The sequence below is a fragment of the Astatotilapia calliptera genome, chromosome 15, assembly GCF_900246225.1.
Source record: "Astatotilapia calliptera chromosome 15, fAstCal1.2, whole genome shotgun sequence".
NCBI classification, from domain to species: Eukaryota; Metazoa; Chordata; class Actinopteri; order Cichliformes; family Cichlidae; genus Astatotilapia; species Astatotilapia calliptera.
In genome coordinates this window covers 21,468,637-21,490,975 of record NC_039316.1, presented here as the reverse complement: position 1 = coordinate 21,490,975, position 22,339 = coordinate 21,468,637, and the positions used below count along the sequence as shown (strand labels likewise).

Below are 22,339 nucleotides of genomic sequence, written 5' to 3'. Positions count from 1 at the left end.
CAAGAAGCCTGCAGAACTATTTTTGGAGGATACTTAGAGAAATGAGAAGAAAGCTGAAAAGTAAAGACGGTCACAACAAATATTCCAGCAGGTTCAAACTTGTACAAAGTCAGTTTGTCTTATAAACTGTTTTCTAGTGCATTTAAAAATGTTAAAAAAAATAATCAAAAAACTAAAAACACCCATTTCTCAAATTCTTAGTAAAACCCAAGGAAGTGATGTGGCTCATGACGTCTGCACATTACTGCAAGTCTGGCCCAGTTCACAGTAAAAACTACTGTGAGTAACCCCGCCGACAAAAGACCGACATGCATGAGGCACGACACCGACAACTCATGTGTCACAAAATATTTAATCAGTGCAGAATTGATTACACGCGTCAGAAGTACATCTAATAATAAGCTGTACAATATCTTACAGTGTACTACGTGTTGCTTTGATAATACAACTGTCTGCAGCAGGAGGATCACCTACGACTGATAAATGTGAGGTGTCTGGAAAAAACAACTAAAACAACACTTCACCTTCAGAGTGAAATACAGACAGATGCAACATTAACTGCTTCGGCTGGTACACGTGTGCAGTAATCTCATCTTCAGGGTGGTTTTAAAAAAAGAAAAAAGGACATAAGGTATCAGGTACGTTACGTTTCAGCGGATCCTGACATTGACGGTTTCCACGTGGTTCCAGGCAGGAAGAACAAACAGGGGACTGTCCAGTGATCGATTCTGCAGCTACGGCCACTAAAAAACTGCTAGATTATCAGTGGCTTCATTAAAGAGAAGATATTCATACCAGCACGAAGCCACGGTGTCCCCTCTTTGTTCTGTTTCCTGAAACTACAGGCAGTGCATTTAAGAGCGTGATGACATCATTAGCCGATGAGGCCCAGGCAGCATGAATAATGACCTTAACTTAGGCGTGGTACAGTTAGGCAAGTCTAAAGCTCATCTGGTCTTACACTGAGCGTGGAGGACAGCGGCGAGGGGAAGATCGCAGAGGACTGATGTAACCAGGTGAGAGCGCAGCGAGCGCTCAGGTGGCAGCTTGAACACGGTGATCACAGCCGGCTCTGTCGCGGTCAGCTGGCAGTTTGAGGTGGGAGTGAGGGGGTGATGTCACCGTTCTTCTTGGAGGTGCAGAAGTATTAAAGCTTTTTATTACAACAGGATGGAAAGACTCATTGTAACGATGTTATCGTTCAGCTCTATGGAGCTTTCATTTGGCCCGCAGCTTTTGCTTTGGGGTTCGCTCTCATCATGGGAGCCATGGTGCCCTCAGCTGTGCTGGAAAAAACAAAGCTGTAATACCGAATGTACAATACCCAAGTCTATTTATCCCGCTGTGCACTCTGTGGCCGGTGTTTTTCACTCCTTTTAGTTCGGGGACTGAGTGTGTGTGTTTGTGTGGTGGCGGCGGCAGTGGGGAGGGGTTCAACCTGATAAATGCGCCTTTGGATGAGTCAGCCGCGTCACGCTTATACCCGTCCATTACTTGGACTCTTTCTCTGCGTCCAGCACTGCAGAGCGGATGCCCAGCTTCTTCAGCTCCTCCACCAGGTCTCCGTTCTGGTGCATCTGCAGAAAGATGTCGCAGCCTCCCACAAACTCGCCATTGAAGTACACCTGAGGGATCGTGGGCCAGTTGGAGAAGTCTTTGACTCCTGTGGAAGGCAGACAGCGTTAATACTACCAGTCCTGTTTCTCTGAACACCTCGTGGGTTTTAAAATTAGGCGTAGCAGTTTGGTTACATGCCTCATTAGCATTTTTAAGGAAAATCTGAGGGGTGGGGTTTTTTTTCTACCCACTGAAACTGTAGCAAAAGCACAAACCTCCACACTCACAGCAAAGGGTCTCCAACCCAATTCAGATTTATTCATTTAGTGCAACAACAGTGGCCTCCAGGCACTTTATACTGTAAAGTAAATAATGGAGAGAAAAATCCCAACAATCAGGCGACCCTTATGAGCAAACCATAGATGGAAGAGGGAAAGATGAACTGCCTTTTAGCAGGAAGGCAGAACCAGGTTCAGTGAGGGGCCATCTGTGAGTGGTTGGGGGTGAGGGGAGGAAGCCAGGAGAAAACACACTGGAAGAGCCTCTTCTCTTAACCCCCCCCCCCCCTTTAAGCCCTTTAACATCAGTATTATGTTTGTTAGTGTCCAGATGCGGCTGTAAAATACAACATTCAGACTATATAACAATATGTAAATTGATCCAATCGGCCATTATCAGGTATTTCACTCTAAACGTGGTTAAAGACACGTAGACAGGACAACAGGAGCACATATTGCTGATGTCATCTGTGAGGACGCTTCCCTGCTCTCCGACATGTCTCGTGTCATTATCGGAACAATGGGGATCGAGTCCTGACAGAGGCCGGGACTTTGATACCGATGCTAACGTTACCCCACCCTTTGGTGCTGCTGCACAACACTGATAAAAACTGGCCATGGAGTGCCGTTGACAGCTATCCTAACCGAATGCTGCTTTGAATGAGGTAACGATCAGGACCCGACACTTCAAGGATGTTTAAATGAGCTGCACCCAGCATGTGACGCTTTTTCTGCCGGTTACAAAGTAACCAAAACGGTACACGTTCACCTGAGAGGTGACAACCTGTTGCTGTCAGGCAGACTCCGGGTTACTGACCTTGTCTGAGGTCCTGGTCCTCCAACACGTTGTACGCTGCGTAGTTGTCCACGCCGTGCATCCGGAGGATCTGAACCACAGCGTTACTGAAGCCGCACATGGGCTGCGCCGGCGTGCCTTTCATAAACACCACCACTTTGTCCTTCTTCACCATCTCACCGAGGTCTTTCTGGAGATCCGCCGCCGAGCACAGGAGCCGGACTGAGGCCCACTGCGAGCGGCCGTCGGTTTGTCTGGGCAGGTAGACAGCCGGACCCGAGCGGAGACACCGAGCAGCGGATCGGAATAAACTGTTCATGGTTTGTGTTCAATTATCTCGTTACAAGAGGAGAAGAAACGTCCTACAGACGGGCCAGAGTCGGAGTAAAAACAGCCAGTCAAACTACTGTCGCCTCACTGTTACGATGAGGGGCGTTTACGTGAACGGTGATTGGACAGCTTCGCCCAGTCTTCGCCGAGTCTGATTTGCTAATGGTGGCGTCACACGTCATTCAACGCTGGCGAATGTAAGACGTTTAAAGTTATTGTGTTAGAAAATATAATAGTAACAATGTTACAATAAAAATAAGAATAATGTGGCATTCACATGGCATGTATATGAATATGGCATGTTTTCTTTGATAAAATAAAACATTATATATAAAATAAAATAAAAATTTCAGGTCACAGAAGCAGAAAAGGACTTCCGGAGCATTTTACATTCACAGGAAGAAGAGGGTAACTGTTTGAAAGATGGCGGCGCCCACGCAGAAGAATAACAAACCGGGGAAACCTGGAGGGAAAGAGGCTCAGCCTCTCATTATCGCCAAAACACCGGCGGAGGAACAGCGTCTGAAACTGGAGAAGTTGATGCGAAACCCAGATAAGCTCGCTCCGATCCCGGACCGACCCAAAGAATGGAACCCGCGAGCCCCGCCGGAGTTCGTCCGGGACGTGATGGGCTCCAGCGCGGGTGCAGGCAGCGGAGAGTTCCACGTTTATCGCCACCTCCGCCGCAGAGAGTACCAGAGACAGGACTTTCTGGACAAGATATCAGAGAAGCAAACTAAGGACGAGGAGTACCTGGAAAAACTGGAGCGGAACAAAGAGGCCGCCGAAGAGAGGACAGCGAAGCGGCGGAAGAAGCGAGAGAAGATGAAGCAGAAGAAGCTCCTGGCGAAGAAAGCTAAACGTGAAACTAAAAGCAAGAAGGAGGGAGACGACAAGAGCTCCGAGAGCGAGGAGGAGGACGAAAGCAAGGATGAAGACGAGGAAGACGAAAGAGAAGCTGAGGATGACGCAGAAGCGCCCAGCTTCATCATGGGGAAGAAATGAACCCGTGAAACGTGGAAACTCCTCGCAGTTGGACACACCAGCGACACTTCAAGCCTTTGAAAATAGAGGAGATGATTTGGATCCTGTGGTGAGCCTGCAAACAGGAAGGTGGACCTGACCTGCTGCAAGGATTAAAAACATTGTCGCTCATCAGCAGAGACACTTGGACTGCCTCGTTTAGCAGGCAGGAGAATCCACCGAGGGACCGATGTTTGAAAGAGGAATTGTTCAGTGTAGTTATTCATTATGGCTTCCAGGATCACACCTGGAAGCCTTTGTCGTTGTTATATTTCAGTATGATTCAGGCTTATCTGCAGGGAAATCCAGCTTTGGTTTTAAGTTAGGAATGTTAACAGTATTTGGAAATAATCTATTTCAATGTGCTAAATGTTTTGAAATAAAACTGAATAATAAAAACACCCGGGTGTTGTGCAAGTTGCTCACAATGAAACCCAACAGCCAAGATGATACTTAGACATGTGATTGATGCTTCGATGTTCTCCTGTGCAGCCTTGTGAAGCTGCCCCTGGCCCAGCCTGTTGCCTGTGGGTACAACAAGCTGCAGAAAGCAACTCAAAGAATGAAAAGGCGTGGCTCCTGGAGGCTCGGGAGTGTCACGTGCGATGTTCTTTGCACAGACCCCTGCCTCCCACGGTGGTGACGACCTCCCCCGGTAGCCGTCACCTTTCTTGAGGCAGGTAGAGTAAAATCTGGCAGCCAGATATTGTCTGAAACAGGGGAAGCTCTTCCTGTCAGACACTGTTCAGCTGTCACACTGAAGCCTTTGGGAGGCTTTGCTGTTTAGTTTCAACTATTAAAAACACTCAGAACGTTTGTTTGCTTCAGTGTAATAGTTTGCCTGTGCCTACTTGTTAGTTTGCTCCTTTAATACAAATAAGAATATAGCTGGAAGCGAGTCACTGCTTTCCATCAGGTTTTGGGTTTCTTCATTTATACTTATTTAGTTAGAAAATGTTGTCATTCCTTCAACCTGAATCCTTGACCGATGCTGCAGATTAATGTTAGAAATGTATGTCATACTTTTACTTGTGCTCAGTATCACATGTTCCCCGTTGGATTAAAAAAATGCACATTTCTCCTAATCATATTAAATTCAAATGATTTCCTTTAAATGTGATACCTGAACATGTTTTAAAACAACATTTGCTCTCTTCCTTCTTTGGTTTAAACTTTTTCTTTTATTTAACAAAATGGGCCAACGGGACTTAAATAAAATGTGTTTTTGGTCTTTTTATGGTCTGAAAGTCATTAAAAAATGTTTACCTAGATTCACAAAATATAAAAAGTGTTTCATTGAAAGAGCTGTTAATGTGCACGTGCTTTATGATTTTAAGTATCTCTTCAAAAATTCATCCTGTCAGCAAGAACAGAAAAAGGATGTTTGATGTACACGTGGCTTTCTGTTAGCTGTAGTGAAACACATTTAGGTCTTAGGAGTGTATCTTTAATATATTACTGGATATTTTTATTTATGATTTATTTTAATACCCGATGAAGATCAGTTACAATTTTTGACATTTGTTTTTTTTCCTGCACAGCTGTTGTTCATTCAGGTGAGTTTTCAAACTAGCTGCTTATTATTTAACAAAAGATTCAACTTGAGAAAATGTATTTATTAGCTTTCAGCCCTCCTGCATGTGTATATGTTTGCTGAGTTGCACAGCTAAAGAAGACTCGCAACCTTTGATTTGACCTTCACAAAAGTAAAGGAGTATTAAAATGAATTATTTTCATGTATAATTAACACGAGAGCTCTCTGTGCATATTATCACACTGTATTTGCATCATATAGTTTTTTGAATAGCGATGCATTGAGGAGGACATTTCCACAAGCCTGACTGTAGATACGGATTGGTGGAAGAAAAAGTAGAAAGGATGAGGTAAGAAAAGACAAATCATAAAGAATGAAACAAGTATTGGCGAGGAAATGAATCACTAATATCCAGCGTACCATTTTAATGCACTTTATGTGTTTGACCTTACAGCTCATTATCTCCCTATAAAACACTTGTGAACACATAAGTGGAAGAACCTTTGGGAACAAATGAAAACTTCTAATCAGACAAGCTAACGTGTGTTTTCAGCAGCCGTACAGCAGGTTGATCCTCCTGATGTCCCAGTAGGACATGCCCTGCCTCTGGCCAATCTGGACGTTGGGGTTGGGGATGGGGGTGATGGTTTCCCTGCCATTGATGGAGAAGGCTGTTCTTTCATAGTGCATTATGGAGGAGTAGTCGTAGGGAGTGTTGAGGTTGTTGGTGTCCTGCTTGTCGAAGTTGTAGGCCGTCTGTGGGTCGATGTTCTCCCAGTTGATCCTGACGTAGTAGTCGCGGTCGCTCCTGGTCTGCTCGTGCTGGAAGCCCAGAGCGTGGTTGACCTCGTGCTGGACGACGCCAAAGTAGACGCAGCCCTGCCTGTTGAGAGACAGAACCTGCTTCCCTCCCTGTCTGCCCAGAGGAGAGAAGCATCCGTTCTGGCTCTCGATGCTGATGTAGTCGTTCTGGTCCTTACGGTCGACAAAGCGGACACAGGTCTGGCTGTGGAAGGACCGCAAGGCATTTCTGATCAGCTGCCTTTCCCCGCTGCTGTACTCACTGCTGATGGTGAAGGGAACCGTCACCAGGCCGTTGTTGTCTTTCTGCCACAGGCAGCTCTGGTAACTCTGGCATTTAATGGCATTTCTGCTTTTTGGAAGCAGGATGTCTCCTTCCAGCAGGATCTCGTTGCTGCCATTGTTTGCGGTCAGAATCCTGGTGGTGATATCGACGGTGTGGTCTTCCTCCACCTGGCCCTCTCCTCCTCCTCTTTCCTCCATGAGAGGATGAGCCTGAGAGAGGCCGAGCAGGAGCAGCAGGCTGACAGAGGGACTCATCTTCAGAGTGGGTCTGGTAGCTGTGGAGCTTCTTTGCAGAGCTGCTGTGGAGAGACTCCTCGGAGCTTCGTGTCTGACACAGTTGAGTCGCAGGTCTTTATACTCTCCTCTACAGGTGTGTCTGCAGGAGTGTTATGGGCTGAGGTCAGTAGTAATAAGGGGGCATTAGTCCAAGATGGCAGCCAACCAAACCGGTTTCACAACCGGTTTGATGGTTTCATGCGTGTGCCCGTTCAGGTGTGCTCGGGGCATGCTAGTTCATGTGTGGAAACACACAGGGCGTCAGAGGGGTTATATGAGTTTATGTGTTTTTAACTGGGTTTTAATTTAATCAAACCATAGGGTTTTTTTAATTAAACTATTTTTATCACTTAGGTGTGTCTCAACATTCAGTTATGCAGACATATGTCTTCTTAAAAGCAATTCTTTGTTTTGCGGGCGGAGTGGAAGCTGTTTTGGTTCCAGTGTTGGGAAGGTTACTTTTAAAATGTATTCCATTACAGATTACAGATTACATGCCCCAAAATGTATTCTGTAACGTATTCCGTTACGTTACTCAATGACAGTAACGTATTCTGAATACTTTGGATTACTTAATATATTATCATGCATTTTTACAACTACGTGAATGTACTATTGCTGTGATTTATTACTATTACTGAAGGTCCGCGGCTCTGAACCGTAGTTAAGGGACCTCTGGCTGATACGTCAGGTTCGTGTCGGCTCGTAGCCGAAAAATAGCTTTACTTTGTTGTCTGGGTCAACTTTGCTAGCAGAGACAGAGAGAGGCGTTGAAAGTGAAGGATATAAAAAAAAACAACAACAGCAATAGAATAATATTAAACACAAAGTGAACCCGTCTTCCTTCATTAAATAGGTTCTTTTAGATGTTAAGGAGGAATTGACTTAACCAGGCTGGCGGAGAATGAAGACAACCGGACACCTGCTGCAGATGGGGAATCAGTGAACTTTTATTGTTACAGAGACAACCTCTCAACACAGCTCACATCAGGAGATTCCGAAGATTTGCTGTGAGGATGGGTATATATTCTCTAAAACTTACAGGAGGGGGTTGTGAGGAAAGTGCTGCATTAGCAGAAAAACAACTCCATAAAAGGAAATCGGCCTTGGGTGTTCTAGTCTCTTCGCTTGCAGATATCTTGCACCTGCAGGATGAGGCGATCGCTTCTTATCGCTCTCAAGGCCAAAGTCGTGAGCACATTTTTATTACGCAGTTGCACAGTAACTTTAAAGCTGAACAATATTTAAAGCTGAATAATGTTTGATCAGATTATATTTTCTTCAAATCCCCCTTTTGACCCATCTTAAATGGGTCAACACACAAACATAAGTAACATTCAAAGGAACACAGAGACGTGTCGAAGCCTGGCTCGAAAAACTCCTCGGGTCTTATCATTTGTCTTTATCTGTCATTGCAGATGAGGAGAAAAGAGTCCAGGCACCACCCTGCCCAGGGGTCGGCTGCAAGCAGTCTCGGTTCCCGACGAAAGCAGTAACAGCTGTCCTGCACACAAGGATACAACGAGTTAGTGCAACCAGGGTAGTGACACAAAATTAACAGTTCCTGTAACTCAGCAACCAAAAAGCATAAGTAATGATAAAAATGTGGAGAGTACAGAGTATACTATAATAATGAGAGATATAAACGTGAAAATGTGAAAGAATAAATCAACCGTAAAATAAACTCAGAACGGTAACTGCTAAGGACATTCAAAAGTGAATATGTTAAAAAGTGAGGAAGGGGTGTGGAATAAAACAATTTATATCCAGTGGTGGGAGTACACATTCGCTCAGGCTTAAGTCCGGAGACCCTGAGAACATCGCTTAACCCTCACAACCCGACCAGACACAGTTCAACCAGATATATCCTTCAAGAGGAAGTGGGTGAGGGAAACAATTAATAACAAGCCTAATACAAAACACCACAGAGAAACAACCATTCTAGAAGAATTTAAACAAGAGAAAGACGATAATGTTCGTCACCCTCACGATCAGAGTTTTCATCATCCGTTGGCGAGGAGGTCAAGGCCAGATCCTTTAGGGTAAAAATTAAGCCTGAAAGATCCGGTTTTTTTGCTATTCTGAGCATATTTTGGTTTCTCCAGTGCAAAGCCTGACCCCTAGAGTGCTTGGACCAATCGAGGTCCGTTTCTGACACTAAACTGGACCACTTCCACTGATGCCAACCTCCCAGGGTTATATACCACACTGAGGAGGAGAGATGTACTGCAAGGTTAAAAAGATCCCCCCCTTGGTCTTTGGTGACGGGAGTGACTGGGAAGCTCGCGAAATCTATTTCGACTACCCAACTTTTATTGTTGGGGACACAGAGAGTAATCATTCTAGTCGTACTTGGGGTGCAGGAGGTAACCGTGTGTCGTTTTTTTCTAAATGGATCGGGCGTGGGCAAAACTGGAGAGGAAGTGGTGGGCAAGACCCTAGGGGCTACATTTGTCAGATTGGGACTGTCAGAAGGGGGCGAAGCTTTTGAACTTGAAAGTGTCAGAAGTGTCGGGGGCCCTTCACAGATCAGGATTATGCCAATGGGAATGAGACCCAGGGCCAGGAAGCAAACAAAGACGCAACATCTTTGCCTGCCTGTCATTTCAGGGGGAAAGGGCCAAGACATGTTTACTTAGCTTGGATGTCGTCTAATAGAGGATGATGGGGCACAGAAAGGTGGTCCAGTTCCCCCCACCTCGCCAAGGGCGTGTTCTAGGAGTTAAAGAGCAACAAAAAGTATCAGTGACACAACTTTAAATGAGCTTTCAGCGGTTAAAACTATTGCAATGTAAAATGTAAATCTTAAAAACTCAAGCCAATATAAAAGCAAAGTCATAAAAGATGTTAAAAATAAAAAAAATGTTTAGTTCAGTATGAAGAACACCCCCTTTTGTAACCAGCCGGCTTGTAGGTTGAGTTTTGGCTCCCTCAAGTGGTTGGTGATGCTGTTGCAGCTCCTTCTGACAGGTCCTTCTGCACCTCTCTTAAGGTTCTTCCTGGTTCGGTGGCAGCAGCGCACTGTGTGTAATGAAACCAGGTGTCACCTTTCCCTTCGAGCCTGACAGCGTGGGAGGTCCGCTCTGTTATGCGGTAAGGGCCTGTCCAGCGAGGCTCAGCCCACTTTCTCTTTGTGACTTTCAGGAGGACGTAGTCCATTCCAGGTGTAGCCGCCTCTTTCAGCTCTTGCTGGTTTCTTTCAGCGACCTGTGAGGAATACTGGGCAACAAAACTGCGGAGCATGTTATAATATGTCCTCGGATCGAGGTCTGAATCAGCTTCATCCGACATTAACAGGCGAGAGGAGGGGCCAGGAAAAGGCCTGCCATGCTCCAACTCAAATGGAGTGTAACCAGAGGTTTGATTTACTGAGCATCTTATGGACATTAATGCAAGAGGCAATGCCTTAACCCAATCTAATTTGGTCTGTGCACAGATTTTAGCCAATTTAGTTTTTAGAGTTTGATTCATCCTTTCCACTTTCCCCTGGGACTGGGGGTGGTAAACTGAGCCAAACTTATGTTTCAAACCTAATGCGGCTTCAACCCTCTGCAGATCGTGGTTCCTGAAATGTGAACCATTGTCCGACCTTATGACCTCGGGAAACCCATGCTGTGGTATATAATGATTAATCAGACACTTCACCACAGTTCTACTGTTTTCACTTGCTGTCGGCCAGGCTTCTGGCCAACCTGAAAATGCATCCACAGCCACCAGCAGGTACCTGTAACTACCTACTCTGTCCACCATGTCTGTGTAATCAATGATTATTTCTTTCCCTGGGCAAAGTGGGATGGGGAAGTACCCTGCTATTGGCTTGAAGGCGGGCTTGATTCCAAATTGGTTGCACTCCTTACAGGTTTTAACCATGTATTTTGTCATGTCTTTTAGATAAGGGTGCCACCAGGCGGCTAAGTTCCTCATCATTTGTGCAGGTCCCACATGCCCCACTCCATGTGCCTCTTCCATTGCTGTCTGTCTGACCCCTGGCGGTAGAATGGGCCTTCCATCTGGGCCACGCCAAACATCTGTGTTTGTGGCCCCTCTTGTTACCCACAATGATTTTTCCTGGGGGCTGGCTTTGTCCTGTAACTCTCTGATTGTGGCTAGGCCTAGTTGTATGGGTGGTCTTTCTGGAGGGGGTGTGGCTTCTGGGTCCATTACCATAATCAGGGAGGGTAAGTAACCAGCTGTCTGCTTAGCTACTAAGTCGGCCTGTTTGTTACCTAATGCCACTAAGTCCAATCCGGCACTGTGTCCTTTGCATTTTACCACTGCCACCTTAACAGGTAACAACAGTGCTTCCGCTAATTCCCTCATTTCCATCTCATGTTTAATAGGCTTTCCGCTGGCTGTCAAAAAACCAGCTCTTAGCCACTGCTTGAGCTCCACATGCACTGCTCCCACAGCATAAGCTGAATCACTGTATATATTCACTTTCTGTCCCTTTCCCATCCTTAAGGCTTCAATCACCGCTCTCAGTTCAGCTCTCTGTGCAGACTGTTGTCCTGTCAACTGCTCTGCTTTCACTGTTTTCCATCTCATGTCTGTCTGTTCCACTATTGCCCATGCAGCCTTCAACATTCCACTTTCAGTTCTGAAACAACATCCATCTGTGAACCAATCTTTTTCTGCATCCATTAGAGGTTCTGCCTGCAAATCTGGCCTGATTTTCTCCTGTACCTGCACAACCTCTTCACACATATGTGGTTCCCCCGATCCCATGTGATCAGCCATGTTTATGCCTTCATGTGAGTAGGTGATGTGTGGTGCTTCCAAAATGGTACTGAGGCGTCTCTGCCTGAGTGAAGTGAGTGTGAAGGCCTGTGAGGAGACGTAGGCCACCACACTGTGTGATGTCAAAATTTTTAGTGGGTGGTTCATCACTATGTGTGCTGTTTTCTGAATGATTTTTGCAAGTCCAGAAACGTGTTGTGTGCACGGTGGGTGGCGTTTTTCAGTGTTGTCAAGCATTACGCTTACATATGTCAACACTTTTCTCTCTCCCCCTTTTTTCTGGAACAGGATACCATTGATATGGGTTCCAGTTCCAGAAACATCAAGATGAAAAGGCAAAGCATAGTCTGGCACAGCAAGGTCAGAGGCGACAGAAAGCTGTTGTTTTAACTTTATAAACGCCTGTTCTGTTTCTGTAGTCCATGAGAGGGGAGCAGAGAGGTTTCTCATGCCTTGTTCATTTACCAAAGCGCGCAAAGGGGAAGTAAGGCCAACATAGTCTGGGACATAGGTCCTGCTGTAACCAGTCAGGCCCAAAAATGACAACATGTCTTTTACAGTTAGAGGTTTTGGATGGTGCAAAATTGAGTTCCTGTGTTCTGGGGACAAGGAAATACCGGACTGTGAGATCATGCGGCCTAGAAAAGAAACCTGTTTTCTTGCAATCTGTAGTTTGTTTTTGCTCACTTTAAAACCTGTGTTGGCCAGGTGTTGAAGCACCACTCTGGTGGCCTCCAAACAGATGTCAGCCGTGGGGGCAGACAGCAAAAGGTCATCCACATATTGTATTAACATACAGTCAGATGGTAGTGGGCTGGTTTGTAAAAGTTCTTTCAAACACTGATTAAACAGTCCTGGGGAGAGGGCAAATCCCTGTGGTAAGCGAGTGTAACGCCATTGTCGGCCTCTAAATGTAAATGAGAAAATGTCACGCAGTGACTCACGAAGTGGGAGGCAGAAAAAGGCATTAGCCAAGTCAATGCAGGTGAACCAGGCATGAGATGGTGGGAGGTTGGTCAAGGCAACATAAGGATTAGGCACAGGCAAAGTAGGAGTGCCAAGTAAGGCATTAATCCTTCTCAAATCATGTGCCATTCTGAACTTCCCCGTGCCTTTTTTCTCAACGGGTAGGATGGGCGTGTTCCACTTAGAGCAGGAGGGCTCCAAGACACCGGCAGTGACCAAACCAGAAATTGTTTCTGCAATCCCAGCCTCAGCCTCCGGTCTGTGTGGGTACTGAGGCTGCCACAAAGGGGTAGCAGATGACAGTTGAAAAGAGACTGGCTCCACATCAACTAAACCTACATCTGTGGGTCCAAGGGACCACAAACAATCTGGAAGAGAGTCGAGTAAAGGCGCAGCATCACAGTGGTCTGTGTGTTCTCTGCCATGTGACCCGCTGACCACTCCATGTTGCAGTGTTGAGGAATTAAAGCAATCATTTAAAATTTGGTATGTCTTGGTAGATGGAGAAAACAAAACCTGTGGGAGTTTTGTAGGTGTCCAGTCAGTGGCCGCAAGGGAACGTTTAACCATTCCACCCAGCTCCTTAGCCTGGTGTCCAGGATGTAAGGCCAGTGACACATGGGGAGCTGCCTCATCAGACATCATGTACCACTGTAATTGATCTGTTGTAAAAGTAACCGCTGCTGCCACTCCCTCCGGTGCCGCAAAAATGCACGACATGTTCAGAGACCAAGCCCGCCCCTCACACTGCTCTTGGAACATGTGCTGGTACCAGGTGGTGTCATGCCTGTCATAAAACAGTGTAACATGAGGTGGGTCAGGGGGAGGGACATAAGGATGTAGGAGTGAGAGCCACGGCCGCCATTGCTGAAAAGCAGTACAAACTCCTGGTTCAGCAGGTGTTTCAACTTCCAATAATGCCCAGTAGATGTCAGCAGAGTCCGTCAAACAGGAGGAGGGTTGCAGCAAAAACTGACCACCTCCCTCTGGCCCATTAGAACAGGGAAGCACAACCCCAGTAGGGAGAGTCACAGTTAGGCCTTGTGAAGAGCAGAGTATTGTGGCTCCTAATTTAATCAACAAGTCTCTTCCCAGTAAATTCACAGGCGCCTGTTTTGAACAAACATAGCTGTGTAACAAGGTCTGATCTCCAACCGTTGTGGGGAGGGGCACGGTGTAAGGCAGAGTTTTAGGTTCCCCAGATATGCCCACCACTGTAATCACTGTGTCAGTAAGTCTTTCACGAGCAACATCCTTAATGGTGGAGTACGTAGCTCCAGTGTCCACTAAAAAGCTGCTTCTTCTTCTATCTACAGTTATGGACAGCATAGGGTCCGCCGTTGTCCCTTCACCGTCCTGGGCAGTCTGTGGGGTGTCCTATAGCTGGGGACCACCCTCGTAGTACTCCCACCCCATCACAGGCATCTGTGGGGCCGGGGGCACTTCAACTAAAGCACCACGAGGTCCACCTCTGTGGCCAGGATGCTGATAGGGCCCACCACGGGCTCCCCTGCCTCTTCCAGCAGCCGGGTTCAAAGGGCACGCTTTAGCCCAGTGTCCAGGTTGTCCACACCGAAAACAAACATACATCTGGCCTCCCCTACCACCTCCCATCTGACCCCTTCCCCTGAAACCACCTCTGTTTCCTCCAAATGGGGAACCTCTCTGCCCATAAGGGGCCGGGGAGTGATAAGCACCATACTGGGGGGGCTGTGGATCAGTTGGCCATGGGTTCGGATACAAATCAGGGGCAACTGGACCAGGAGGGGGAGCTGCAGCGGCCACAAGCTGCTTTTTAGGCTTGTCACCTTTTCCACCCAGGTCGTTTTTAGCTTTCTGCAGCTGAACCTTCAACAGTTGCAACTGTAAATCTTCGACGCTCTCCGCTTTATCATCAGACTTAATCTGCACTTTGTTAAGATTAAAAATCAAATGTTTCTTCCAGATTGCAAAGTCACAGTCCTGCAAATCAGGATTATCCTCCATTTTCTGGCTTACTGACTCCGGAATGCCCCTCAGCACCGCCCTTCTAAACCACATGCTCTGTGAACAAGTCCTACTGGGGTGATGACCTGTATGGTTCACCCAGTCTTCAACAGCCTGATTTAGATAATGGGTGGGATTTTGCTTTCCCTCCCATTTAAATTTCTGTAAGGTGCCTTGATTTTTGGGTGGGAATTGTTTGCGCAGGGCCGGTCCAATAAACCTCAAGGCCTGCATTAGTGGCACCTCGTTCTCATGCGTGGTAGTACCCGCATTTTGTTCCAGGTCCGCTGCCTGAGATCGGGATGTGCACCTAGTTATAATAGCTCTAAAATCTCCCAGTGCGAGGTCCTGTCCAGCTGTGTATTTATCCAAACCAGCCAACCAGGCATTCCCTCCCTCCATTATGTCAGGGAGTTTGTCCACTAGGGCCTGGACATCTCCGAATGAATAAGGTTGATACACTGGTCTACGTTGCGCTTTAGTCTGGACCAGGGGAAACATGCCTGGAGGCTGAGGCACAGGGCCCTTAGATCTAGTCTGATATCCTAAACTGGGAGGGGTAGAGGGGGGTGTATGGTTAAGGTCACTGAGTTCATCATCAGTATCCTCAGTTTCTTCCCCGCCTGGTGGGGTATCAGTGTCAGCAAAAACGTGGGCTAAACTCATCTGTGTTTCCGGATCCTGACGGCCCACCAAAGACATGGTAACTGTGACATTTGGTGAAGTGCCAGGCTCAGTTTTTGCAGTAGCGGTCAGATCTCCCTTAACAGCGACAGGAGTGCTGGCAAAGGGGTTGGACCGGGAAAGAGGGGCTGACGCAACACGATTTTTCACCTGGACCACTGACCTATGTTCATTTAAGCAGCTGCGTAATGCTGCTTCTTGATCAGTTAATTGTTGTTCAGTGGGTTCCTGTCTGTTCATTCGAACCGCAAATGGTGCGCTCGCAAATGGGTCAGTTAGGCCCTCAGATCCGGTTCCAAAACAATGGGACATGGAAGAGGGGGCTCTACTACTAGCTGAGGATGTCGCCGACAGAGAGGAGCTTCCTGGGCAAAAATGCTTGGTATCTATGGGAGTTGGAGCTACGGGCGGTTCTTCTCCAATAGTCATTATTCCACCAGAGATATTAAGTACCGGATATATGCCTGCTGAGGGAGGAGTTGAGGCAGAATAGGGAGGTGGCTGAGACCTATTTTTCTTCATGTGTGGTTTTGCAGTTTCCCATAAACACACCCAGTGATTAAATTTAGCTTTGCGGCCTGCGTGCTTATCTGCTTCCTTTCTGTGTCTCACCCCGCTCATCACACCTGCACCTGCTGCTGCTGAGTTGGCTTCTTCCTCTTTCTCTTTTGCCTGCATAGCCTTATTCTGCCAAATTATTCCCCAGTTACCACTACTCCCCTCGTCCTTTCCCTTTTCTTTCATTAACCTTTCAGCTGTTTTCCTCAATGACTCTTTCTGCTTTTTTGCTTCTTTAGGCTGGTGTGTGGAGTTGATGACTGTCTCAACACATGTTAATTGTTCTCCCAATGTGCTAAGAATAACACCGGGACCCCAACCATCATCATTAGTTTCTCGATCTAATTCTCCATCCATTTTACTGTCAATGGAGGAGTGTTCTTTTATTGATTTTAAAGGAGAATTTGGGCCAGCTGGGTTTCTGCCTCTGTTAGGCACTAACAGCTGGGGCGCTGCTTTAAAGGTGAGTCAGCACTGAAATATCCCTTCAGGTGTTACCAAGCTTCTACCAAACCGGAGTCTGGCGGGTAACCTTGCCTAGAGCTTCCTGATAGGGGTGCTAGTTGGTTGTCACCTTGTTCACACGTCTCATTCACACTTCATACATTACCTGCAGTCACTCATTACCCTCCTTATGTATGTAATAAATGTGTAAAAAAAAATTCTATGTGTGGTGTATTATTTTAACCAAAAGAGGAACCTAGTTCCTTTAATTGTGTAATCTGTGAACAACGGAGAACCAAACTGTCCTGCCCAGTGTTCCACAGCAAGCATTCAGCGTGTATTTATGTGTGTCCAATATCAAACAGAACATCAAAACATTTAAAACACTAAAATCATCGGGGTTTTAAGAAGAGATCCGTTTTCTCCTATTGATCAAAGGGACCCCTCCTTTGGACTCCAACCAGTACTTCTCCTTTTTAAGTTTTAGAGGATCTTTTCTAATAAAGTCCTCTGGGCCTTCCTAACCCTTCTGTAGTTTAGAGAATATTACTAAAAAATATTCTCAAGGCCTTTAACCTTTTAATTTGTTTAGAAAGGCGTTACTAATAAACCCTTTCAAGGTCCCAGACCTGCACTGAGGTATTTATCCGACACCGGAGAGCAACCCGTCGGCTGCAACCGTGGTCAGACCTCAGTTCACTCTTATCTTTATTCACTTATTCACTTATTTCTTATTCACTTATCTCTTATTTACTTGTCTGATTCTCAACAAGCCTTAAGTAAGCCAGACAATTTTGGTTATGAATTACTAGGAGTTTGGACACTAAGTATTTTTATAATGTTCAATATAGCAGAAATAAAAGGTCTGCTTACCTTGTTTTTTGTGTGCACACAGCTTTTGTCCAAACTCCGTTCACTCAGACCACTGCCGATGTCCTCCCATCCGTTCCAGTTGACCTGGAGCGGATCCTGTTCCGTGACGCCAATTGAAGGATATAAAAAAAAACAACAACAGCAATAGAATAATATTAAACACAAAGTGAACCCGTCTTCCTTCATTAAATAGGTTCTTTTAGATGTTAAGGAGGAATTGACTTAACCAGGCTGGCGGAGAATGAAGACAACCGGACACCTGCTGCAGATGGGGAATCAGTGAACTTTTATTGTTACAGAGACAACCTCTCAACACAGCTCACATCAGGAGATTCCGAAGATTTGCTGTGAGGATGGGTATATATTCTCTAAAACTTACAGGAGGGGGTTGTGAGGAAAGTGCTGCATTAGCAGAAAAACAACTCCATAAAAGGAAATCGGCCTTGGGTGTTCTAGTCTCTTCGCTTGCAGATATCTTGCACCTGCAGGATGAGGCGATCGCTTCTTATCGCTCTCAAGGCCAAAGTCGTGAGCACATTTTTATTACGCAGTTGCACAGTAACTTTAAAGCTGAACAATATTTAAAGCTGAATAATGTTTGATCAGATTATATTTTCTTCAAAAGGCTGCTCCAACGGAACTTATTGTTTCGGAGGAAAACAGGAACACGGTGTACAGTCGAGTCTAAATAGCTTATTTACAGCTGGGCTCGTCAGGCTCTCTGTTTGGCTGCAGTGGTTATTATTATATTTACATGCTTCCAGCTCCCGTTTCTGCTCGATGACAACTCGTACCTTTCCTTTTTCTCCCTCCTCGCTCACAGACACATAACGTGTATGGCAGTCCATTCTCCCTGCAGCACGGACTACACTGCCTATGATGCTACATTCTTTAGAGCTATGCTTGTAGCATTCTGCCTGTTAGCTTAGCACAACAACAACAACAACAACAAAAAGGCGCTCTCTCACCCAGGAAACACAGAGAGAGAGAGCGTCACCCTGTAACCATGGCAACCATAACACTGCCGCCTGGAACAACAGAACGTAGCTGTCAAACAAAACCCAAACAGTCCTGACCCGCGACAACATGAAACAGGAAAGTACCGCAGTGTAATCCATTTATTTCAACAAAGTAACTGTATTCTGAATACCACCTTTTTAAACGGTAACTGTAACGGAATACAGTTACTCATATTTTGTATTTTAAATACGTAACGGCGGTACATGTATTCCGTTACTCCCCAACACTGCTTGGTTCACAGTGCACCTTAACAAAGAGGGGCTGCTTTTCATTTACATCTAGTCAAAAGTGTTGTTGTTTTAGTCACACTAATTTTGTGATTCTGACAATATCTCAGCTTGCAGTGATGCCATTTCATTTCATCAAACCACTAGTTTTAATTTAACTAGTTTTTATGCATCTACTGGGGTTTCTTTCCAGGGTTGATGCGATCGTTTTATTTAAAAATCGGGATTTCAGAATGTTGAACTAAGAGTGAGACAAAGCCAGCTAGTTTTTAACACAGTAAATGGTCACAAATAACATTCAGTCCTTTAGAAAATAAATGCTATTGGGCTACTTCTAAAACACGTTGCACACCATGTCACCTTTCCCCCCAAAGCAACCAGTATCGCTCTTATCAAGCTAATCGTGTTTTAATCACACTCATTTTGTGATTCGGATGTCACACCTTGCAGCGATGCAAGCATTTTATTTATTTAAAAACGGATCAAACGGGCATTTCTCCTGTAAGGGGTTTCATGGTTTCAGAGTAGTTTTTAACACAACAGATGGTCGCAAATAACATTCAGCTCTTTAGAAAATAAACGCTGCAGTGATACTTCTAAAACCAGTCGCCCAGACCCGCTCCGTCTTTTCAGCAGCTGGCTAATTGTTTGAATGTGTTCAGGATTACAAAAGCCCACCGTGGGTATCATTTAATTGTTGGGATTCCTTAGGAAAAGGTAAAAGCCGGCAGGTGTACCAGTCGAGCAAGGTCTCGCCTACTTTCTGAAGTAAGGTTCAAGGTTCAAGGTTCTTTATTTGTCACATGCATAGTTATACAAGTATAACACACAGTGAAATGTAGCCTGACACGCTCCTCGACATGTGCAAAAAAATTGAGGGGGGGGGGGGGTGTAGAGGAAGAACATTATATATATGTAGTATATACACTGGGTGAATGTGCAGTAGTAGCAACAAGCAGGTGAATTCTGTACATTAATATGAATAGACATCCGACTATTTTACAGGATAGACAATATAAACATATTTAAAATTAAAGGAATTGAAATGTACATTGTGCCTTGGTTTAGTGTCTGGAAGAGTCCTGTCTCAGTCAATTATAGATGATGTGAGAGGGCGGGTGTGTGTGTTTAGGGCACGGATGGCTTGGGGATAGAAGCTCCTCTTGAGTCTCTCTGTCCTTGCCCGGAAGATGCGGAACCTTCTACCAGTAGCCAGCAACAGCGGTCCCTTAGGCCTGTCTTGGCCAGTTACACCGGATCTGAGCAACTGCGTGCCCCACCCTCATTGTTTTAAACTTGCACAGCAAGGTGATGCCCTGCAGGTGTATAACCCCCCCCTCCCCAGACTTATAGGCAGGAAACAGGAAAGGTATCGTAGATTTAAAGACACATCTTCATTGAAGCAAAGGGAACTCACTAATTATGAGTAGCCACAGTTTAGGGACACTTTCTCAAATAAAGAGGATTTCATCATCTGCAGTTGGTGAAAAAAGTGCCACATTAAAAACAAATCAGCAGATCCACAAAGTGTGGATACAGACTCTTTTCAACTATAGTGGTAGACGTACGCTTCATTACTTATCAACATACGTTTCAAAGGCTTGCATTAGAGTGCATTGGTGCACACTTGGGCATCTTTTATTTAACATGGTTATACCACTGTGAATTTTGCTATATAATATACTTAAGAGTCTATCATATGTTTGACATCCAGCAAAAAATTCAAAAAAATATATTTTTAAATCAGTAACTTAGCAAATGAAATGTTTTTTGGACAACAAATGAGTCACGTTTTAAAAACAGTTTGAATAATCTGCGCTGCCAGACAGACATTTATGAAGCGCTGGCTATAACACACATGCTTACCGTGTGAAAGGACCGCGGACGTCTTGGAGCAGAGAACCTCGTTGTATTGTCGCTTTTCTCTTATGCATAAGCAGCGCTGGCTGGTCATGAACGCTCTGTGTGGGTAGAAAATGGTCTGCACCGGCGCTGGTCCTGACACGAAATGGCAAGGGTCTCACGCTCTCAGGAGCGCTTCATATAGGACCGGGTGCTTCCAAAAACAATAGATGGGGTGCCTATAAGTCTGGGTGGGGGCGATACACCTGCAGGGCATCACCTTGCTGTGCAAGTTTAAAACAATGAGGGTGGGGCACGCAGTTGCTGAGATCCGGTGTAACTGGCCAAGATAGGCCTAAGGGACCGCTGTTGCTGGCTACTTCAGAAAGTAGGCGAGACCTTGCTCGACTGGTACACCTGCCGGCTTTTACCTTTTCCTAAGGAATCCCAACAATTAAATGATACCCGCGGTGGGCTTTTGTAATCCTGAACACATTCAAACAATTAGCCCCGCTAGCTGTTCCCCGGCAGACCCCAAGCAGCTGGGGAAAGAGGGCGGCTGGGTCACGGTGAGGAGGAAGCATAGTCCTAAACAGAAGCCCCAGGTACACCACCAACCCGTTCATGTGTCTAACCGTTTTTCCCCACTCGGCGACACACCCGCCGGGGGTCAAACTCTGGTAACTGGTGATTCTGTTCTCAGACATGTGAAGCTAGAGACACCGGCAACCATAGTCAATTGTCTTCCAGGGGCCAGAGCAGGCGACATTGAAGGAAATTTAAAACTGCTGGCTAAGCGTAAACGTAAATTCAGTAAGATCATAATTCACGTCGGCAGTAATGACACCCGGTTACGCCAATCGGAGGTCACTAAAATCAATATTGAATCGGTGTGCAACTTTGCCAAAACAATGTCGGACTCTGTAGTTTTCTCTGGTCCCCTCCCCAATCAGACCAGGAGTGACATGTTTAGCCGCATGTTCTCCTTAAATTGCTGGCTGTCTGAGTGGTGTCCCAGAAACGATGTGGGCTTCATAGATAATTGGCAAACCTTCTGGAGGAAACCTGGTCTTGTTAGGAGAGACGGCATCCATCCCACTTTGGATGGAGCAGCTCTCATTTCTAGAAATATGGACAAATTTATTAAACCCCCCAAAATATGACTATCCAGAGTTGGGACCAGGAAGCAGAGTTGCAGTCTTACACGCCTCTCTGCAGCTTCTCTCCTCCTGCTACCCCCCCAAAAACCCATCTCCATAGAGACTGTGTCAGCTTCCAAACAGACAAAAAACAAACTAAAAACCAGCAACAAACAACTTAAACATAAACAATCACAAAGAAAGAACAATACAGTATCCACATCTGAACCAAAGAGTAAAACAGTGAAATGTGGATTATTAAATATCAGGTCTCTCTCCTCCAAGTCTCTGTTAGTACATGACTTAATAATTGATCAACAAATTGATTTACTCTGCCTTACAGAAACCTGGTTGCAGCAGGATGATTATGTTAGTTTAAATGAATCAACACCCCCGAGTCATTCTAACTACCAGAAATCTCGAAGCACAGGCCGAGGGGGAGGTGTGGCAGCAATTTTTCACACCAGCCTATTAATTAATGAAAGACCAAGACAGACTTTTAATTCATTTGAAAGCCTGATGCTTAGCCTCGTCCACCCCAGCTGTAAAACTCAGAAACCAGTCTTACTTGTTATCATCTATCGTCCACCTGGGCCTTACACAGAGTTTCTGTCTGATTTCTCAGACTTTATATCTAATTTAGTTCTGAGCTCAGATAAAATAATTATTGTGGGTGATTTTAACATCCATGTAGATGCTAAGAATGACAGCCTCAACATGGCATTTAATCTGTTATTAGACTCAATTGGTTTCTCTCAAAATGTAAAAGAACCCACCCACCGCTTTAATCACACTCTAGATCTTGTTTTAACATATGGCATAGAAACTGAACATTTAACAGTGTTTCCTGAAAACCCTCTCCTGTCTGATCATTTCCTGATAACATTTACATTTACAATAATTGATTACACAGCGGTGGAGAGTAGACTTTATCAAAGTAGATGTCTTTCTGAAAGCACTGTAACTAAGTTTAAGAATATAAT

At 45.4% G+C, this 22,339-nt stretch overlaps 5 protein-coding genes and 1 non-coding gene across 6 annotated transcripts; 2 read left to right on the top strand and 4 right to left on the bottom strand.

The window, feature by feature from the left end:
- Positions 1 to 333: 333 nt before the first annotated feature.
- Positions 334 to 3,068, bottom strand: LOC113037196 (glutaredoxin-related protein 5, mitochondrial-like). Its single transcript, XM_026193996.1, has 2 exons — positions 2,653 to 3,068; positions 334 to 1,663 (listed from the first exon to the last, which is right to left on the bottom strand). The coding sequence occupies exons 1-2, from the start codon at positions 2,948 to 2,950 to the stop codon at positions 1,491 to 1,493; spliced, it is 471 nt and encodes a 156-aa protein (XP_026049781.1). The 5' UTR covers positions 2,951 to 3,068; the 3' UTR covers positions 334 to 1,490.
- Positions 3,069 to 3,096: 28 nt separating this feature from the next.
- Positions 3,097 to 4,385, top strand: LOC113037195 (PRKR-interacting protein 1 homolog). Its single transcript, XM_026193994.1, has 2 exons — positions 3,097 to 3,158; positions 3,315 to 4,385. Exon 2 carries the CDS (start codon positions 3,385 to 3,387, stop codon positions 3,964 to 3,966), a length of 582 nt encoding a protein of 193 aa, XP_026049779.1. The 5' UTR covers positions 3,097 to 3,158; positions 3,315 to 3,384; the 3' UTR covers positions 3,967 to 4,385.
- An 84-nt stretch (positions 4,386 to 4,469) lies between these two features.
- Positions 4,470 to 4,744, top strand: LOC113007209 (small Cajal body-specific RNA 13). The gene has a single exon (XR_003269887.1).
- Positions 4,745 to 5,467: 723 nt separating this feature from the next.
- On the bottom strand, positions 5,468 to 6,983 carry LOC113037164 (high choriolytic enzyme 1-like). Its single transcript, XM_026193920.1, has one exon. It carries the CDS (start codon positions 6,857 to 6,859, stop codon positions 6,068 to 6,070), a length of 792 nt encoding a protein of 263 aa, XP_026049705.1. The 5' UTR covers positions 6,860 to 6,983; the 3' UTR covers positions 5,468 to 6,067.
- A 2,720-nt stretch (positions 6,984 to 9,703) lies between these two features.
- Positions 9,704 to 13,952, bottom strand: LOC113037155 (uncharacterized). The gene has a single exon (XM_026193906.1). It carries the CDS (start codon positions 13,910 to 13,912, stop codon positions 9,812 to 9,814), a length of 4,101 nt encoding a protein of 1,366 aa, XP_026049691.1. The 5' UTR covers positions 13,913 to 13,952; the 3' UTR covers positions 9,704 to 9,811.
- On the bottom strand, positions 13,948 to 16,327 carry LOC113037158 (uncharacterized). The gene has a single exon (XM_026193912.1). It carries the CDS (start codon positions 16,166 to 16,168, stop codon positions 13,961 to 13,963), a length of 2,208 nt encoding a protein of 735 aa, XP_026049697.1. The 5' UTR covers positions 16,169 to 16,327; the 3' UTR covers positions 13,948 to 13,960.
- Positions 16,328 to 22,339: the final 6,012 nt, after the last annotated feature.

Bases quoted from the DNA above. Each gene is read 5' to 3' on its own strand.
- LOC113037158 (XM_026193912.1), bottom strand. From the start codon at position 16,168: ATGGATGGAGAATTAGATCGAGAAACTAATGATGATGGTTGGGGTCCC.
- LOC113037196 (XM_026193996.1), bottom strand. From the start codon at position 2,950: ATGAACAGTTTATTCCGATCCGCTGCTCGGTGTCTCCGCTCGGGTCCG. The intron at 1,664-2,652 runs GTCAGTAACCCG...TGCCTTCCACAG, and splicing joins GGACCAGGACCTCAGACAAG to GAGTCAAAGACTTCTCCAAC.
- LOC113037155 (XM_026193906.1), bottom strand. From the start codon at position 13,912: ATGCTGTCCATAACTGTAGATAGAAGAAGAAGCAGCTTTTTAGTGGAC.
- LOC113037164 (XM_026193920.1), bottom strand. From the start codon at position 6,859: ATGAGTCCCTCTGTCAGCCTGCTGCTCCTGCTCGGCCTCTCTCAGGCT.
- LOC113037195 (XM_026193994.1), top strand. From the start codon at position 3,385: ATGGCGGCGCCCACGCAGAAGAATAACAAACCGGGGAAACCTGGAGGG.